The sequence below is a fragment of the Ambystoma mexicanum genome, chromosome 2q (assembly GCF_040938575.1).
Source record: "Ambystoma mexicanum isolate Mex_15411 chromosome 2q, UKY_AmexF1_1, whole genome shotgun sequence".
NCBI classification, from domain to species: Eukaryota; Metazoa; Chordata; class Amphibia; order Caudata; family Ambystomatidae; genus Ambystoma; species Ambystoma mexicanum.
In genome coordinates, this window is record NC_090924.1 from 1,226,983,548 (window position 1) to 1,227,002,510 (window position 18,963).

At 48.0% G+C, this 18,963-nt stretch overlaps 1 protein-coding gene across 1 annotated transcript in view; it reads right to left on the reverse strand.

The window, feature by feature from the left end:
• Positions 1-18,963, reverse strand: part of SCIN (scinderin) — a 535,504-nt gene that overhangs the window by 122,040 nt on the left and 394,501 nt on the right. The window contains exons 6-7 of the mRNA XM_069648620.1: positions 6,757-6,889; positions 3,106-3,194 (exon numbers count right to left, since the gene is read on the reverse strand). Of these exons, the coding sequence (XP_069504721.1) occupies positions 3,106-3,194; positions 6,757-6,889 (222 nt within the window). The remainder of the gene's footprint in view (positions 1-3,105; positions 3,195-6,756; positions 6,890-18,963) is intronic.

Consider the following 18,963-nt stretch of genomic DNA (forward strand, 5'->3'; position numbering starts at 1 on the left):
TGTTGAGATCGCCTCCCCAGATGATCGTTCCCGCTGCCTGTGTTGCGAGGTGTGTGAGCACCCAATCAAAGTTATTTGCTCCATCTACGTTGGGCCCGTATGAGTTGACTAAAGTGACCTCTTTTCCTTCCACTATCCCTCTCACCAGGAGGGATCTGCCTTCAGTATCCTTTATGGAGTTTACCAGTCGAAACCCGGATCTCCGGTTGATCAGGATTGCCACTCCTCTGGCGTAGGCTGAGTACGAGGAGAAGTACCTATGACAACCCCAGCTACGGGCCCATTGGTGTTCTTTTTTGGGAAGGAGATGCGTTTCTTGGAGCATAGCCACGTCTACATCATGTCTCCTCAGGAGCTTCCTTGTTTTTGAGGGGCGATTGCCTCCTCTAATGTTCCAGGTGGTGACCTTGAATTATTAGTTTATTGTGAATATTTATGCTGCTGATGATAGGCTTGACATGAGGGATCTTCTGGTATTGATGGTAGCGTCGGCGACTGACACCTGATGGTCTCCAGAGCGAGCGGAGAAGGGGGAGTGACAGAGCGTGGTGAGCCAGGGGGGTGACAGGGGTCAGCGGTCCGGGGGCACATTCCCAACCTTGTTCTCTAACTTCCTTCCTTACACAGGCAACCCCCAACTCGCCTGTTGGTGCTTTTGGTCGGGGTGGGATCCGCAACGGCGCGGATCCGTCCCTTACTTTCCCACCCATTAATGATGAACAGTTGCTTTAACTTTACTGTGCAAGGGGCGATAGGGGCTTCCCAAGTTGCACGGCCGCAGAGTGCTAGACTCCTGTGTCATTTTGGACCTGTTGCTGTGTGTTGTATTTGGGTTTTAGTGCCGATGACCTTGAGTCAGTCATGATGGGTTTCTGCGGCTTCTTACTCTTTGCATGCGTGCTTGGTTGGTGCTTAGCCTGGGGCAACCTTCTCAATCCAGGAAAGTGTTGGCCTCCTCCGGAGTTTGGAAGAAATGGACTTTCCCCCCATGCTGGACCCTGAGACTTGCCGGGAAGAGCATTGAGTATGAGAATTAGTTCTCCTTCAGCCTTTGTCTTGTGGCAGTAAAGGATCTCCTCTGGGTCTGGATGGCTGGGGAGAAGTCTGGATAGAAGTGTATCCTGTCCCCATCGTGGAGGAGCTCTCCTTTCTCCCTGGCCAGTCGCAAGATGGTGTCGCAGTCTTTATAGTTGAGTAGCTTTGCTATTATCGGCCTAGCGGGGGTCCCAGGGATGGGTTTGACGGCTGGGATCCTGTGTGCTCTTTCCACGACAAAAAGGTGTGAGAGGGCTTCTCGGCCGAAAAGGGTAGTGCAAAGCGATTCCACGAAGTCTTCGATTTTTGTATCAAGCTGGTGTTCTCTCACCCCAATAATCCTGATATTGTTCCGTCGGGAACGGCCTTCCAAATATTTGCACTTGGAAGTGGTGACCTTCATTTGGGTCTCGAGCTGTGAGATTCTGGCTTCTACGGTCACTGCGCCATCATCCAGGTTGGAGAAGCGTTGCTCCACCTCATTGAGGCGCTCGGTGTGGTTGTCCATTCTGTGTTGGAGGAGGTCAATTTTAGAGGAGAGGCCGTCCATTTTATTGTTTAGACTCCCTATGCCCGCCTTTAGTTCTAGCAAGAGTCCCTTGATGTCGATTGCGGTGTTTCCTTCTACCATTTGGTGTTCCCCGTCAGTTGGGGACTCCGGTTATTCATGGAGTCTAGGGGTTTTGGGGGCAGTTGCAGCTTCGAAGGTTAGCTTTCTCTGGGATTTGTCTGTCTTCCCCATTGGACCAGGTCTGCCGGAGGCATCTGTGTATTAATCCTTGTAGAAGAGCTTGGATTCGTGGTGCCAGTTGACTCTATATGAGGGGGAGCTTGAAAGTCGAGCTCTGTTCTGGTGTGGGTTGCTAATATAGAGCTCTTTGGGGGGACCGGGAGCCTAGAAGTCTGTTGCTCAGTGCCCGCCTCCGGGCTCAGCTCGTCCTTCATGTGTTGTGCAGGTCTATTCCTTCCAGGGAGGGACGTGGTTCTCAGGCCACCTGCTCGTTCCTGGATGCCCGTCAGGGGATGCCACGCCTGGCATCGGGTCTGGTCGTTAGAGGTGGGGGGGCAGCACGGATCAGTGTCTGACCCCCTTCTCCTCCGGCTGGCGTCCCCTCTCCCCCGCTGTGTGCTTCGGGTGCCTGCTCCAGCCGCGATCACGGATTGCATGTCACGGATTGCTGACTCGGCGGGGGTGGGGTCTGGCTCTGCTCTTCGTCCGCTGCTCGCGGGTACGCGGCACGGCACCCCTCCTTGAGGGTACAGTGGAGGGGAGGTGCCTCTACTGCTCCGGGACTCCACTCGGGCGCAGATGGCTGCACACGGCCCCGGCTGCGGATGGGCCTACCCGGATGTCACAAGCCGCTAGCATGGGTTACCGCGTTCGGGGTAGCCGGGGCACTGTTTTTTCCTGAAATTTCGCTGGTGAGTGTGGCGAGTCTAGGAAGTCTGGACAGATTCAGGTCAGGGCGGTAGAATTCCAAAATTATGTAGGATTATTCAGGATTAATGTCTGGCCGTGCGGGAGCTTGCGACAGTGCGGCCATCTTGTTTGGCCCTCTAGCGCCCTCTTAGCATCAACTGTTAACAGTGGGCCTTTTATTAGTATCCGGTGGGGGGGGTGGTGGCCTCCGAGTCAAAGGGGAGGTTCAGAACGCTGGCGTTTACCAGACAGTAATCCCGCCACCCTGGCTGTGGTGGCCATATTCAGAAGCCATCGTTCATGATATTTCCACCATTTGCAGTAACATGAATTCCATGAATTGTGGTTATTGCAAACCCAAGAGAAATCCATACAGTTTCCTGAAACTGCACATTCACTGCAGGTGGAGTTGCAGGCGGATTTGATATTTGGAAAGGCTGTGGGGGAGGTGATGTGTTTTTCACAAGCACCCCCCAGTGCAAACTCAACTAGGGTCCCGTCTCCTCCAGTACCATGAAAAATGCAAAAGTGTGTCAATTTTAAGCTGTACAATTTGAAATACAGATCCATGGGCCCTGTGTTAGCCACAGTGTTATGTACGAGCACAGCAGCACTACACGCAACATGTTACACTATAGCTAGACACTTACCTGGGTGCTCACAGGATAGTTCATTTGTTGGATAAATTCCTCAGCAGTTTTCATGGCTGCCTTTCTCTCATTTGGGGTAGCATTCTTACCTGACATTGAAAAAAGAAAGTATTTAATGATGCTCAATTTACTTCTACTTTCTCACCATTTATCCTGGTCACAAAATAAAGATACTTGTACTGTACAAGGCTTTAGCACAGAGAATGTAATACATTTTTCTTAATAATACTGCCATGAAGCTATGCTAATATTTGCATCAACTGAAAAAGAAGGTGAAATCTCGCACAATTATGGGGCAATATATAATGATATATTGACCATAAATCATACCCATACTTGGGAGTTGCACCGCTTTAGTAGATTGATACATAATGAGTGGTGAAAGACATGTTTGAGCGTTATATGACAAGTACATTGATCAAAGCATGGTGACTCTGCAATGAATAGTTCATCTCGAGAGGATAGCTAAGGGGCAATGTGCTCGCCTGGGAAGAAAGATGACACAGAGAAATGCAGGTTCGATCCCCAGGTCCGCGCTTAGAAATCTCTGGGTATTAAGCACGTTATAAATAACCTATCATATCTCATGATACATCAAAGAACCACAGACCCACACTTTTAATATTAAGTATACTTTTTTATCCTCAAGCTAGTTATAATATATAATGATTTGGAGAACAAATCACTGCATATACTAAGTATCCTGCCCAACAGTAGAAAGACCTTTTGACAGCAAAACATTGGCAAGCGTGAGTGTCTATGCAGATACTTAGGTGCCCCATCATCACAAGCAGCTGATTTTCCATGCTAGGTTCCCAACTTTTTGCCACCTAGTAATGGCCTCCTCCGGGACTATTGTTGCCACTGCTATGCCTGCTACTCATGTTAGTCCATGGGGCTCCTCATTTTAATCCGTACCACACAGGTGCAGATTCTCCTTATGCACATGGTCCCCCTGCGTAAGGAGCCCTGTAATGGGAATCCACCTTCATGTAAAACATGTGTATTTTCTTTTGCCTGTCGCCACTCTTTGGAAAAGTGGCACCCCCACCTAGCATCATTGTCCCCCAAAGCCCACCATGGCCTCATCAATGGTTTTCCCGGATAGCCATATCTGGTGTGGTGTGATGGAGGATGTTCCCTGAAAAACATATCATACAACCTTGATGAGAGTCACTTGATCCCAATACAATATGTCATTGGATGTGATAAAAGGTTAGTTAGGACTGGCAATATAACCGTTTTTGCGTCACCAGATCTAAGGAAAAACAAATGTTTTTCTATCAATAAGATTAAAGAGAAGTCAAAAGATCAGGTTAGAACTTTGAGAATTATTAATGGTGAATGCAGAGTGCTTCATGCTGACTCATGTTGCTTCTACACACTTGACTAGAACCCATGTTTCATCACTGCCAACTGTTCTGTCTGTTGCCCCCGAGAAAGCCTCCCAGCAGCTACAATATCCCTTTCTCTTACTTTGGTAAGGGTATGTGTAGCTAGGTTTTTCACTATTTTAAAATCATTGCCTTCCTTGCACAGTCAGTGGATAATAGCCAAGAACAAAGTATATCTATCAGCTTCACCTCCTCAGAGGCACGCTACCTTTTCTCACTTTCCCCCAGAGCCTCACTGTCTTCAGAGCCCTGATTTTCTCCAGGCTGGACTACTGCAACAGCCTCTTCCTCAACCTCCCTTCTTCTGCCCTGCGCCCACTGCAACTCATCCTGAACAGAACTGCAAGACTTATCATTGGCTTCAAGTCCTGGGACCACATCTCTCCGGCGCTGAAATCCCTTCACTGGCTCCCCGTGGCTGTGATGGTATGCAGTGATAAAATCGCGCCAAAAATATCGCCTGTAAAATAAATCGCTGTGGTTTGACCCGCTAAATGTGTACCCCATTACACCATTTAAGGGTGTCAGGGGTTGCGGGGGTGTCCCCTGCTCCCCTTAAGTGGTATAATGGGTCCGGGGGTTGTGGGAGTCCCCCTGCGTCCTTTACATGGATTGCGGTGTCAAAACCACAGCATTTGTGCCGCAATATTTTGTTTTCATGGCAATTTTTGCCACGATTTTAACGCATGGAACCCCTGTGATGATCAATTTCAAGACCATTTGCATTGTTCACAAGACTTTCTGGGGCCTGGGACCTACCTTCCTGCAACGCTGCCTTCCTAAATACTGTCCATTATGAGCTATCTGCTCATCTACCTCCAACCTTCTGTGAATGAGCCGGTTCTCCAAGCAGAGATTTGGACAGAGATCCTTATCCTCAGCAGGTGCCTCCCTCTGGAATAGCCTCCCTGCCGCCCTCCGTCTTGAGCCGGATCTCCTTAAATTCTGGAAACTCCTCAAGACTTTACACTTCTCCTCCTCTTTCTCTCTCCCTCTACACTGCTAACCCAGTTCTCTGTTTGTCCCTCTCTCCTTCCACTTTCGTAAAGCATGCTGATTGGCTGCCGGGTGTACCTCAGAGTCTCACTGGTCCACGGCACCCCCACCAGTTCTCTCTCTCACTTGCCCCAGGGCCCAACACCCTACCCACACTCAATGCTCTTGAGAAATTAATCCAATAGAGTGGCTCTCTCTACACTTACCGCAGTTTCAACCGACTGGGTGCACTTGATCCTCCCCCTCCCTGCGACCCTCAGTGCACTTGCAAGATCCGTATGCACCGCACCTGAAGATCATCTGCCTGTTCTCCCTTGTCTTCACCCCTAAAGTGCACTGATAGAAGATCGTCTGTCTGTTCTCCCGTGTCTTCACCCCTAAATTGCACTGTTAAAACTGCAGAATCGCCATCAAGTCTGTTTGCTGTCTCCCAAACTATTAAATGTATTTTTTACGCACTTACTCTGCCTGTGCAGACTATTATGGTCTCAGAATTTCGAGGGCTGAGAGCGACTTCTTTTTCCCTTGTTCCTCCCCTTTTCAGTGCTTGAAACACGTGCCTGTGTGTAAGCGCTATATAAATAAACAATACCAAACCAACAAGCCAGCAAGCAGCAACATCTGCCCTCCCATCTGAGAGAGGGCAGAAGCTGACACCACTCTAAGTTGTCCTCCCACTCATCAAATGTTTGGAATATGGTCACATCCTGTTCCTAAAGGTAATCTCGTTCTGAAACAAGCTAGTACCACACCCCTGCCTGATACTTTCCTGTAAATGATCTCATTCAAACTTGTTCCCATTTTCAGTCTCAGAAGGAAGGAGACTGGTTTATAATGCAAACTGGATCCGAGTGTGTCCAATGGAGCATGGCCTACTCCAACCTGTCCTGTAATCATTGTTTGAAGCTTTATCTTTTTGTTAGGCCTAATGGATGACAGCATCATCTCCATTCTCTAACTCTGACCTTGGCCACTGGCTTCACTATCCTTCTACTAATGTTTGCTGTGGGGAACACATGCTCTTCTCCTGTTTGGCTTCTTCACCTACCATCACGTTGTAAAAACATGATTCCATGTAGATGATGTTTTGGGCACTTGTCTACTAAAGTTGTCTGTAAAGCACACATAACGACTCGCTCAGCAGTCAAGGTTTTGTGTTTGTACATTGAATATTATACAAAATGTACAATGAAATTTAAAGCTACAGCACACTAGGGATCTGCAAAATGAAAATAAAACCATTATACAGCAATTCTCTTACCTTTCCAAACAAATATCTTTCTGTCGGAACTGTGGTCCAAAATGAAGCACTCCTCGGATTTTAGCATATCACTGAGAAAGGGATTGACCTCTGCGACCACGGTAACCTTCATGGAACCACTGGCATCGGATACCTGAAAGAAAGGAATTCATGCCATCAGATAGATATACTTATAGATGTTCAGCTTACACCCAAAGGCAATGAATCTCTCTGGTAAGTCAAACTCAATCAGAGTTAACACTAATCACAGTAATTGTGTATTTCATTAATACATGCTAGATCCTCTCTATTTTGTCCAGTCTGGTACATGTGAATGTGACACATACACCATCAATAATATAGTCATTTGATCCTGGACAGTACCATCAATTTCTTTACAGCCTTCCATCATTTACAGTTTTATTTTATGGATGTTTTATTTTTTTGTTCTATCAATGTCGAGACCAAAGCATTACCCATATGATGCGTCATATTTCCTAGGGTATTACTGTTTCCTCGCACCATCTGTATCTTATCAAATCAAAAGATGATTTGTTCATGAGGAAACACCTTTCACCATTCCTTTGGCTTTTGCTGCATTTTGAGACGTTAAGCTCAAGAACTCAACTATGGGCATCATTACACGGTAGGCGGTGGACCAAGGTGCTATTAGCACCTTGGTCCATGCCGGTAAAATACCGGCACCGCCTTGGCGGAAAGGGGAATTACCGCCCTACTCCAAGGTTGGTGGGGCGGTAATTCCCCCTTCCACCATTGCCCTTCCCCATTCCCATTTTTGCCCCATAGGGCATAATGGGAATGGGGAAGGTGCTAATTATGGTACCGCAAATTTGCGGTGCCGTAATTCACCAAGGTCCCTTTGCGGGTTGGGTTTTAACGCCTGCAAAAAGCAGGCGTTAAATTCCCCAACCCGCAAAGGGACCTCGAAGTACGGCGGTAAGGGTTAACGGTCACCGTTATCATTAACGGTGACCGTTAACCCTTACCGCCGTCCGTGTAATGAGGCCCTATGTCAAGTATGAGGCCAAAATAGCTTGATAGTCCAAGAGAAGGATGATGAAAAAGCAGTTTTTAGAAGGATAACACAGCAACAAACCAGTGTTTCCCCATTGTGAGGAAGAAAGCAAACAGTTGTCTAAATTCCCTTCTCTGTGACTTCAACATATGCTTGTTTAACAGGTACATTCATCCACATCCCCAGGTGCAATATAATGACTGAAATGTAGTGAAGTTTGCTGATGTATAGTTATGGAACTAATGACTACCTTAGAGTTGGAGAAACAACTTGAAGGTCATATACTAGGGGCAAATGCCATAGGACTCAAGGATCTTGACCAAAATAACCGAAGTTAAGGTCAAAGGGGTGCCAGTGGAGATGATTTCATCCGATAGGACCCTCTAACTGACCCATTTTCTCTACACTCTTCCTTGGAGGCTTTTGCCATCTGCGAGACAGCAGTTGAAATGCTCATTTCAGAATGACACAAAGGACGTTGATCTTTTCTCAAATTCTCTTGAATAAATAGAATATATCAGGGTCTTAATACACATTTGAAAAAGGTCTGCATCTGAATTACCCTTCTAATTTAAGATGACACCCCAAGCATTCCCAATATGCAAAATTGTGGGAACCACTCTATTGATAGCCAAATAACATGGCCTAAGGGATGGTTACTATTTAGGAGGTCTGTACCCTGATTCCGATAACTGTACATTTCAAAGAGGAGAAATATCCATTTGCTTATCAGTCCGGTCCTGCCAACATGGACAGTGAGCAGGGAAATGCTAGACAATAATAGTGCCGATCCAACCCCAGGCAAGTGTTGCCGTCTTGTTTTTCATCATCAGGGAGCTGAAGCTGTGCCAAGTCATGGTACAAAGAGCAATTGGTCCATGTCTGGATTGCTCTTCTTTTATTTGTATTATTTTATTTTATGATTTAATGCACAGGCCTAACACGAGAGCAGCGGAACGCTGTACCGAGTCTGGGTAGCAAGCATTTGGGCTAGCGTCATTTAGCAGTAGTGCATTAACATGAGTTGTGGTCTGCACATCAGTCTCTGCATCCATTGGGATTAGTCCTGGATCAGGTGTTATTTGCAAAGCCACGTGTTGAGAGATTTGTGAAATTTTAACTACTCATGGGTTTTAGACAAGCTGTGGCTTTAAACACAAAGGAATGACACTATCCTCTTTGCTCTCATTACTGTTACTACTATTGAAAATATGTAGTGTGAATAGAGTGTTGCTGGGTGCAGAGTCTGCATTGCCCTCTTATAGCATAACTGGTGTATATAGAAACCGCACATTCTCCCCCGATGGGGCATCTGGGTACTGATAAAAGAGGTTTATTGTTACCCCCCTCAACAGTACACATTTTAAGATGAAGGAATGAGTGGATCTTCCAGGCTTTTAACCTGTGCCTGTGCACACAAATCCTGGTAAGGGATGCATTAATCCACTGAGCGACAAACCAAGCGAAACAATGATGCTAATCATAAAGCTAATGGATGCACAAGGATCAAGGGTTTTTGTAATGGCGAGACAGATCATAGGATTGCTGATCGAGTGTGTTGATCAGTTTTCATTGCTGCCGTATAGTGAATGGGCTTTCTGCATAGAATGACATTGCAAATGAGTTCACACTCTCATTGCTTGAGCTCCCCTACCCTCTCTCTCGTATAGGAGCAGCCAGTGGCTTGTCCTCTCTGAGACTGCAAGCCAATTATCCATTTTGAGTGGAATCACCAAGCTAGAATGCAGTCATCCCCACACTGAGATGAATTGTATTGTTATCGCTAGTGGTAGAATCCTCAATCTTAAGAATAAGTAGTAGATTTGTGTGCTCCATTTTTCTCGCACTCTTTGGTGCACTTCGAAGCCTGGCGCTGACTGGGAACGTCGACCAAATAGGAGCGTCCACAGCAGTGGACTCCACATCCACAGTTTGACAGTTCCTTGAACACTTTGTCAATGGCACTGAATATTGCTGAACAGACACACTTTCATTATCACACAGACTACCTGCATCTCTATTAAGCATCTCTGCTGTTGTAATGATGTTCATTTATTTATTCTAATGTTTAGCATGTATTACATGTTTTGTCATTGTTTTGTCTGAATATGATGCTGCTTGTTGATTCCGAACCCATGTTCCCCTGCACCTCTTTTACTTGTGAGTCTTGTGTTTGGGAAATCTGCTGAAGAGAGCTATGTTTACTTGCGAGGTTCTATTATTCACATCTCAGGCATTGTACTTATCACAGTAAGCATTTGGTTCTTTTCCATGGCTACCTGGCATGTAAATATATCGAGTTTAATGAGGGTCGTAGGGCTGTTACCACCAAGGTACAGCCAAGAGAAGGGAAGATTACTGTGATTAACACTGGAATTTTGCTAACATGGGTACTTGCCAACATTGTTGTCTCTTATAAAATAGCTGCAGTGAGGTGAGCATATGACCGATGATGGAGTGAAAAAAGAAATCTCACCAAACATGACCAACATGGAAATGGAGGGCAGTGATCTGTGTGAAGCTCCTCGACAAATTCTGTGGTGGCAATGGCGGGAGGTGTAACTCAGCAAGGTGCAGAGCGATTGAAAAACAACACGTTTATTGTTGGCCAGAGAGCATGAGGGCAGGGGGAGTAGAGGACAGGGAAACCACCGTGTGGTGGAGGCGAGGGAGATATTATGGTGGGTTTCAGCAGTAAAGTGCTTACTCAGAACGCAGGTTTGGATCAGCAGGTTCAGCCCACTTTTTGAGCAACGTGATTGTCTGCCTTGTGTTGTGGCCTTCCCAATAAAAATGCATGGACAGGTAGCTTCTAACAGGGCCTTTATTGCCAACTCGTACATAAATATATATATTGCTGCTTACTGTCTTTAGGGAGATTGGTGTGCATTTGAGTGGGATGATTGTTACAGGCTGGAGATGGGCCAATGTCAGGAGGAGCACTGGGGCTGCTGTGGCCTCCTTTCCTCCCCCCCCCCCCCGCACTCAGAATGCTTTTCACAGGATGTCGCCACCTCTCACTGTCTCGTGTCATCTTGCGAGAGGTCGGGTGTGACTTCCTGCAGGGTGCGCTACTCTACATATTTTCATTTTTATTTTCTTCTAACAGGGCCTTTATTGCCAACTTGTACATAAATATATATATTGCTACTTACTGTCCTTGATGGAGGTAGGTGTACATCTGAGTGGGATGATGCTTGCAGAGAAGATGTGGTGGCTACAGGCTGGAGATGGGCCAATGTCAGGAGAAGCACTGGGGCTGCCGTGGCCTCCTTTTCGTTCCCTGCGCTGAGAATGCTTTTCGCAGAAAGTCACTGCCTCTCGCCGTCTCGCATCATCTCGTGAGAGCTTGTGCATGACTTCCCACGGGGTGCGCTACTCTATCCCTTGCCCACTGCAGTGTTAACAAACATGATGGATCTAAATTGTTGTAAGTGGGAAAAGGACAGAGCCCCTTTAAGAGGGAAGCTGGCGACTATGGGAGGGAGCGGGAGGCAGGAGGAAGGGGAGGAGCAAGGGAAGGGGAACGGCAGAAACGTTATGTAGGAATAAAGAAAAGGTTGTAGTGTACCAGGGATCTTGTGTAGTCATTTGATGTGTGTGAAGCGCCCCCTTGAAGGGGGCTAACAACTGGCGATGAAGGGAAACGCGCCCCTGCAGTGCCATGACAGAGGGGAGCCCAGCAGTAACGGTGGACAGGGCCCGTGTGCCCAGCAGCATCTGGGGGCCCGAGTGCCCGCAGTGATCGAGGGCCTGTGCGCCCACAGTGAAGGTGAGGCCGAGTGCCTAGCAGTTTTGCAGGGCCTGTATGCCCTAAATGAAGTAGGGCCCGTGTGCCCAGCAGCAGAGGAGGAGGAGGGCCCATGCACCCAATGTGGAGGACGTGTGCCCCACGAGAAAGAAGAGGCCTGTGTGCCCGCGACAAAGCAGAGGCCCGTGTGCCCTGCAGGTGGAAAGGGCCCGTGTGCCCACCGAGCAATAACAGAGGGCCCGTGCACCCAGCAGTGATCGGGGACCTGCGTGCCCGCAGCGAAGGTGGGCCCGAGTGCCCAACTGTTTGTAGGGCCCGTGTGCCCAGCTGCATACAGGGGCCTGTGTGCCTGCAGCGAAGTGGGGCCCGCGTGCTCAGCAACGTAGGAGAGCCGTGAGCCCAGTGGAGGAAGCGACGGCAGCAGCCAAGGAGGAACGACCTCGTGGGCCCGTCAGCGCAGCAGGCCCAGCTGATCCAGAGAGGAGACAACGGACTGCGGCGGCCACACCCCACCAAGTAAGGTGTTCGGTCGGGGGTCGGGAAGGGAATGGAATCCCTGTGTCTCCCACACAGTGACATCGGGAAAAAAGGGAAAGAGGAATCCTCGTGTCTCCCAAACAGTGACATTGAAAGAAAAAAAAGGAAGGGGAATCCCTGTGTCTCCCACAAAGGACGTGACATTCAAAATAAAAAGGGAAAAGGGAATCCCTGAGATCCCCGAGTCTCCCACACAGTGACATCAGAGAAAAAGGAAAGGGGAATCCCCGTGTCTCCCACAAAGTGACAGTCAAAACAGAAAGGGTAACGCTCGCGCGAGCGCAATAAATAAATAAATAAATAAATAAAATAAATATATGAATAATAAAACATAGAAGGAACGAACTTGGGATACAAGGAAAGAAAGAGGTCCCAAACGAAGCAAGGAAACAGGCCCAACAGTGTCACAGGACACCCTGCCGGCCCCGGGATGCCAGCCCACGGACCCACTAATGGGTCTCATGAAAGAAAGAAGGGACAGCAGCACACGTGTGTAGACCACGCCACGCAGGCCACACGTGTTGCCAACCCTATCACAGCAGCCCCACTACGCGGATCAACTTACACTACAAGCCAGGAGGCCGCCCGGCACCACCCAGCAGGACGCCGTCTTCAAGAGGGACAGGCCAGACCACCACGGGCACCCAGCCCAGGTCACAAGACCCCTGCCACCGTGCAGAAGCCCATGACCCAGATACACGGCCCAGAGGACGTCTGCAAAGTGCCCTCGGTCACCCCAACCAACACAAGCGTCTACAACGGTGCCCCGAATTAGGGGTAAGTAGCACGACGGAATGGACTGACACATAGAGGGGGGTACCACCCCGGGAATAAAACAATCGGACAATTGCAAACAGAGAGCACTAACTGGGACACCCACACCACGCCATAAAACCCAGAGCCGCCCACCCAGTGGACCTATGTTATTCAAACCCCAATGCAGCTCTATAAGAGCCTGGGTACACACTAGTGGCCTCCACCATGCAGGCCACCGGTGCAGAAATGTGACAGGCCCACAGAACGACAATACCAACACAATTTGTGCATCACCACGAGGATAACCACAAGGTGGAGAGCCATCGCGCCTCTCACACCCCTGCAGACTACAGAGGACCAAGAGAACCCATTTGGATACTACCAGCAGAGTAAAGCTGCGCCTGAACTGCCACTACTCAACACGAGAATACGAGTAACCACGCCACAGGCTAACCAACTGCCCATGACCATCCAGAAAGCCAGGTGCGACAGCCAGGGACCTACCGCCATGTGGAGCACCACAACGCGCCCACACCATGACTGACCACACACAAGCAGACGCCGACACAGGCACACAAACCCTGGCAAACCTGGGCCCCACATCATATGCCGCTGCCATGAGAAGACCCGACCCATTCACCTTGAACCCACACCATGACCAAGGAACAAGATGGGAAGAATGATCGAAGAGTTTGAGGACTTTCTAGGTGCAATTGGGAACCAAGACCCGCCAAACAAACTCAGCATATTTAAGAACTTGATAGGAAAGGAGGTAAAGGACATCATCAAGACCATCCCAGCTACAGACAAAACCACGTACCAATGTCTCCTCGATGCAGTCAACGACAAACTCAGAGTAGGATCCAACAAAGACTACGAACGCCTTGCATTCAACCAACACAGGCAGCGTCCACACAAATCGATCAGAGAGTTCGTCATACGTCTCCAGCAGAAGATTAGAGACTGGAACTTCGCCAACTTCAATGATGAAGAAGCCATAAGACTAAGGATCATAGAAGGGTGCACCTCGTCAACGTTCAGAAAACACCTTCTCATAAAGCCCCTATCCCAGCGAAAATGCTCAATCTGGCAAAAACATACGAGAGAGTTGACGCACAGGCAGCCGCCATTGAAAGGAAATTTCAATGCAACGCCATCGCGGCCCTGACCGAAAGCAACCGCAATACCCTGAGCCCAATCGACCCTGGAGAAGGAGGAAACTGAGAAGACACTGGCAAGAAAGCCAGAGAAAAGAGCACTGCCACGGACGAGGGTGGAAACACACCCACAGACAACCATACCCAACCTTTGGACGAACATGCTGGCGCTGTGGCCAGGAAGGTCAGCTTCAGAGAATGTGCCGTACAGGACCGCCCACAAGCTCGGTATGCCAACGGACACCCCAGGCAAGATACCCGAGTACACCCAGTGCACGGTTAGAGACCAGGAAAGACATCAAGGCCATGAACACCAGCCCACCCAGAGACCTCAGGCATGGACACCCCCTCTACCCTGAGTTTGTCCACCACAAAGGGGACGGACTGGCACTTGGCACACGAACCCCACCCATTCCGCGAGAGGACTATGAGCTCCACAACCGCCCAGTACCCTTTGAAATATCGTACGGGAGGGGAAATGGAAGTCATAAGAAACGTCAGTACAAGGCAACCGTACCAGACAAGGGCGGAAGAATACCCCCTAGACAAACCCCAAGACCATGCTGTCCAATGGAGGACGGCACAGGCAGAGCAGCCTAAAGGACAGTCACGACGTGACCCAACCCAAAGAGACCACAGAGTGCCGAACACCATCCGCATGTTACCGAGTCCCGCCAGAGGACACAGCCGTCTCAGTCACCGGACAGCACTACAGCACGCACTCATCAGCGTCCACTATAGGTCATTCAAAGTAACCCACAAGAAGGACCACGTGCCTGAGCAAGAGCCGGAAGAAGCAAGCAAAGCTAGAGGACAGACGAACCGCGCAGACCCCATCCTACCGACAAGGGACAAAGAGCAAATGACAACTATGACAGAAAACTAGGGAAGAATTACGCCAAAGGACTCCCTCTTCCACGAGCTATACTTTGAAGAGCAGGACCCAATGAAAGAAGAGGCAATCGAGAGGAAGGGAAAGGAGAGAGCAGAGACTGATGAAACACAGCAACGAGAGAGCGTGGAAGAGACCCACGAGCAACCAAGCAGGCCCCACCGAGCCACAAAGAGACCCCAACGTCTCATCGAGCAAATGTGACCCGGGAAGTCTCATGTTAAGCAAGGGGGAGGTGTTGTAAGTGGGAAAAGGACATAGCCCCTTTAAGAGGGAAGCTCAGGACTATGGGAGGGAGCGGGAGGCAGGAGGAAGGGGAGGAGCAAGGGAAGGGGAATGGCAGAAACGTTATGTAGGAATAAAGAGAATGTTGGAGTGTACCAGGGCTCTTGTGTAGTCATTTGATGTGTGTGAAGCGGCCCCATGAAGGGGGCTAACATAAATACCCTGGGTTTGATACATCAACATCGCTGGAGCCTTTAGTTTGCACATCCGTCATGAGGGATTTCAGCTGGAATGTTCTGAACTGAGACGGTATGACAATTTCATATTCCTCGGAGCCTCTGATTGCAACTTACAATAGAGGACAGAGTGTAGGCAATGCTGAACATAGAGTGAGTGAGACTTTGTAGATACATTTACGTTTGATGCCTTTATTTATTTAAGCAATATTATAACCCGAGCAGGGAGGCATTACTGGCCAGGTAATGCCCTGGGGCATAAGTTATAAGCCTGAGTGAAGCGAGGGCTTTAACGTTAGGTCCAAGGGCCCTGCAGGTGTTACATTGCTATTAATACCCCAAAACAGTGTACAGGGGTACCAATAGTGTTTTTCACAAGTTGAGAAATGGGATGTATGCCGTTTCTCAACTTGAGAAAATATTGCAAATCAAGATGGCCGACATGGATCTGGGCAAAGGGAACTACATGTAGTCCCTGCTCTCGTTCTATGGTGGTCATTGCCATGACATGGACGTGCAGGGAACACTAGTGTTCTCAGTGCCGGCAAGGGACAAGGCAGTGCCTGGTAAGTGGGGCGGGGTGGGGGGATTGGAGATGTGGAAAAAGTGAGATGGGATGACACAGGGGAGTGCGAGTGCACTTACCTGATTCCCAGAGAGGGAATATGGTGGCCTCCAGCTTCAAGGAAGCTAGGAACAGGGGGTAAAACCCCTGTCTGAGCATCCTGATTGACTGGGAGGGCGCCACAGCCCCCTCACTGGGTACTAATATATTTTATGGTTGTTTATGGTTGTTTTCCTAGATGCTTTCTTGCATGCAGGAGACTTCAAAGCATGCAGAGAAATAGAATATGGATTAGCCAGGTGCACAGACAATATAGATTTCAAGGGGGAACAATGAAAAGGGGAATGGTAAGGGGAAAGCACTGGTATGGACTCGAGGGCAGTACAGTACATAGTCTTGGTACAGAAAGTGCACAGCCATGATGAGCAATTCACCAAGACAATAAGAACAATTGCTGGGGAGCCATGACCATACGCTATATAATGCTATTACAGATATTGTTGAAAAGGATCTTCATCATGTCAGGATCCTCCTAGTAGGAGATCACAGAGGCAGGTAAGAGGAGAAGGAAGGGTGGAGGTACAACTTTGTGTGGTGAAGCTCTTAGGCAGAGTTGGGGAAGGTAGACCCTTGGAGTGGAGCACCGGTTAACATTGAATTTCTTTAATGATTGCCCATTATTTACGTCTCTGGAAATTCTGAAAGTATGTTTCATGCCTGACATCCTTAGGTAGGTTTTAGTGCAGTCATATTGAAGTCCCATCCTCCTGTGCATTATTTTTTGCATCTGCCAAGACTTAATATGCTTTCATGTATGCATCATGGTGATCTGCCAGGAATATAACATTCAGGACCTTGGATAAAAATGTAGGTCCTGCCATGTGTCTATTTTCGTGTACAATGCACATAGACTTTAGTGCATTTTTGGATTCTACTTGTATCCATTTCATGATCTGTGGCCAGTTGAGCGAACCCAGTACTTTTGAATCTGTTGTGCTATTTATGAGCTTGTATTGACTGTTGGGAGATCTGTTTATGCCTTGTTCGGGTTGTATACTATGTTAAGTCCTAGTGAAAAGGTAAGGTCATTCTCTCTGGAGTGTAGGAACTTTGCTACTTTCATTGCCAAACTCAATGAAAAGCTAAGAGAAGGAGATTGCTACAGATTTCATTTAGATTTTTGTCCACAACACAAACAATATGTGGTGATGTCTTTGGCGCTGAGCCTGTGCTACAACTGTAAACCATTGTCAGCATGTGGGCTCCTCATAATGTTTTGTCTCATATAATTTGCTTCTGTAGTTCTTTCTGGAATGTCTCCTAATCTACCCAAAGAGATTGGGGGCTTTTTGAACACCAAATGGAAAGTGTGTGTGAAAGAACTGCCCTGTAGCTTAGACATTTTTCACATGAGATCTGTGATGAAGAAGGACATTGGCAAATATTGTTACAACAACTTCCTACTGACCTGCTTACCTCGTATTGCCTGAATTCTGCACAGGGCAAAATATGTCTGTATGTTTTAATGATTCAACCTAGGCAGTTGGCATCAGCCTAATTTGAAGATCTAGGAGGTCTGCAGGCCTTTTTGCACTAATACCTGATAATGGCCAGTGGGAACATCTGCAGCCACTGGTCTGGACCAAAATCCTGTAAATTGATGGAAACCTTTAATTACAACTACCATCTTTGCATGATATACCTTTAATTTTAACTTTCAGTGTCAGCTGTAGTTAGACTACAGGTAGAAAGCCAATTTGTGGAACATGAAATAATCAATAGATGGAATTAATAAGGTGTAAATGGTGTAATTCTCTGAGATGCAGAATGAAAGTTAGAAATGGGATAATTTAGTATTTTAGTATTTTATTTATTTCTATAGTGCACCAGGCCCAGGGGCAACCGGGCGCTTAACTTAGTTACAACAAGATGAAAGCATGACAAGGCAATGTGACAGAGTATTACAGGAGTATTACAGGAAGATTTACAAAATTTACAAAATATACATTCAAGCGAATATCGATAAGGCAGTGATTTACAGGATAGTTAATAAGGGATGCAGAGTAGGTCAAAGTGCAAGTAGGGCAGTAAACTGGTGTTAGCTGTCTTGGGCGGATAGCCAAGCTTTGGTAAGGTGTTTGAATTTCAGGAAGGAAGGTTCTGCTCTAAGGTCATTGGGGAGTGAGTTCCAAAGTTTGGCTGCCAGGATGGGGAAGCTGGTTCCACCTGATCTTTGGAGATTAAAACGTGGGATGACAAGGCAGTTGGCTTGGGCCGCTCTGCGAGGTCTGGTGGAATTGTGGAAAGAGAATCTGTTTGCCAGGTAGCGAGGGGCTTGGTTGTGGAGGCATTTGTGTGTGAGAGCCAGGGACTTCAAGGAGATGCGATGTGCGATAGAGAGCCAGTGCAGGTTGCGCCTGGTGTCAGATATATGCTGGCGCCTAGGAATGTTAAGGGCCGCTCTGATCGCATTGTTTTGGACAATTTGTAGCTTGTTTAAGTTGCGGAGATTAGTACCTAGATAGAGGGCATTACAATAGTCGACCTTGGATAGTACGAGGGTCCTGGCCAAGGTTACGCAGTTGGCTGTGGTTAGGAACGGGCGACAGGCGGTGATGAGCTTGCAAGTATATGCTGCTGCAGATGAGACTGCGTTAGACTGTCTAGTCAAGGATAGGGTTGAGTCGATGTAAATCCCTAGGGTTTTCGTGTCCTTAGCAATAGGGATGGTGTTCCCATCAATGGTGAAAGACTTGAAAGCAGGGTCAAGTTTAGTGAGTTTTTGTGGTGAACCAAGAATGAGGAGCTCTGTCTTTTCATCATTTAGGCAGAGGCCGTGTTGGGCCATCCACGCTTGGATGACCTGGTAGATGGCGTTGATGGCGAGGGAGTCAGTTGTGTAGTCTCCTGTGATGGGGATTAGTATCTGTGTGTCGTCAGCGTAATTAGAATACGTGACGCCCAAATGGTCCAAAATATCAAAAAGGGGTTTGGTAAACACGTTATATAACGTGGGCGAGACACAAGACCCTTGAGGCACACCACAAGAGACCGGAGCGGGTGGTGCGGCCGC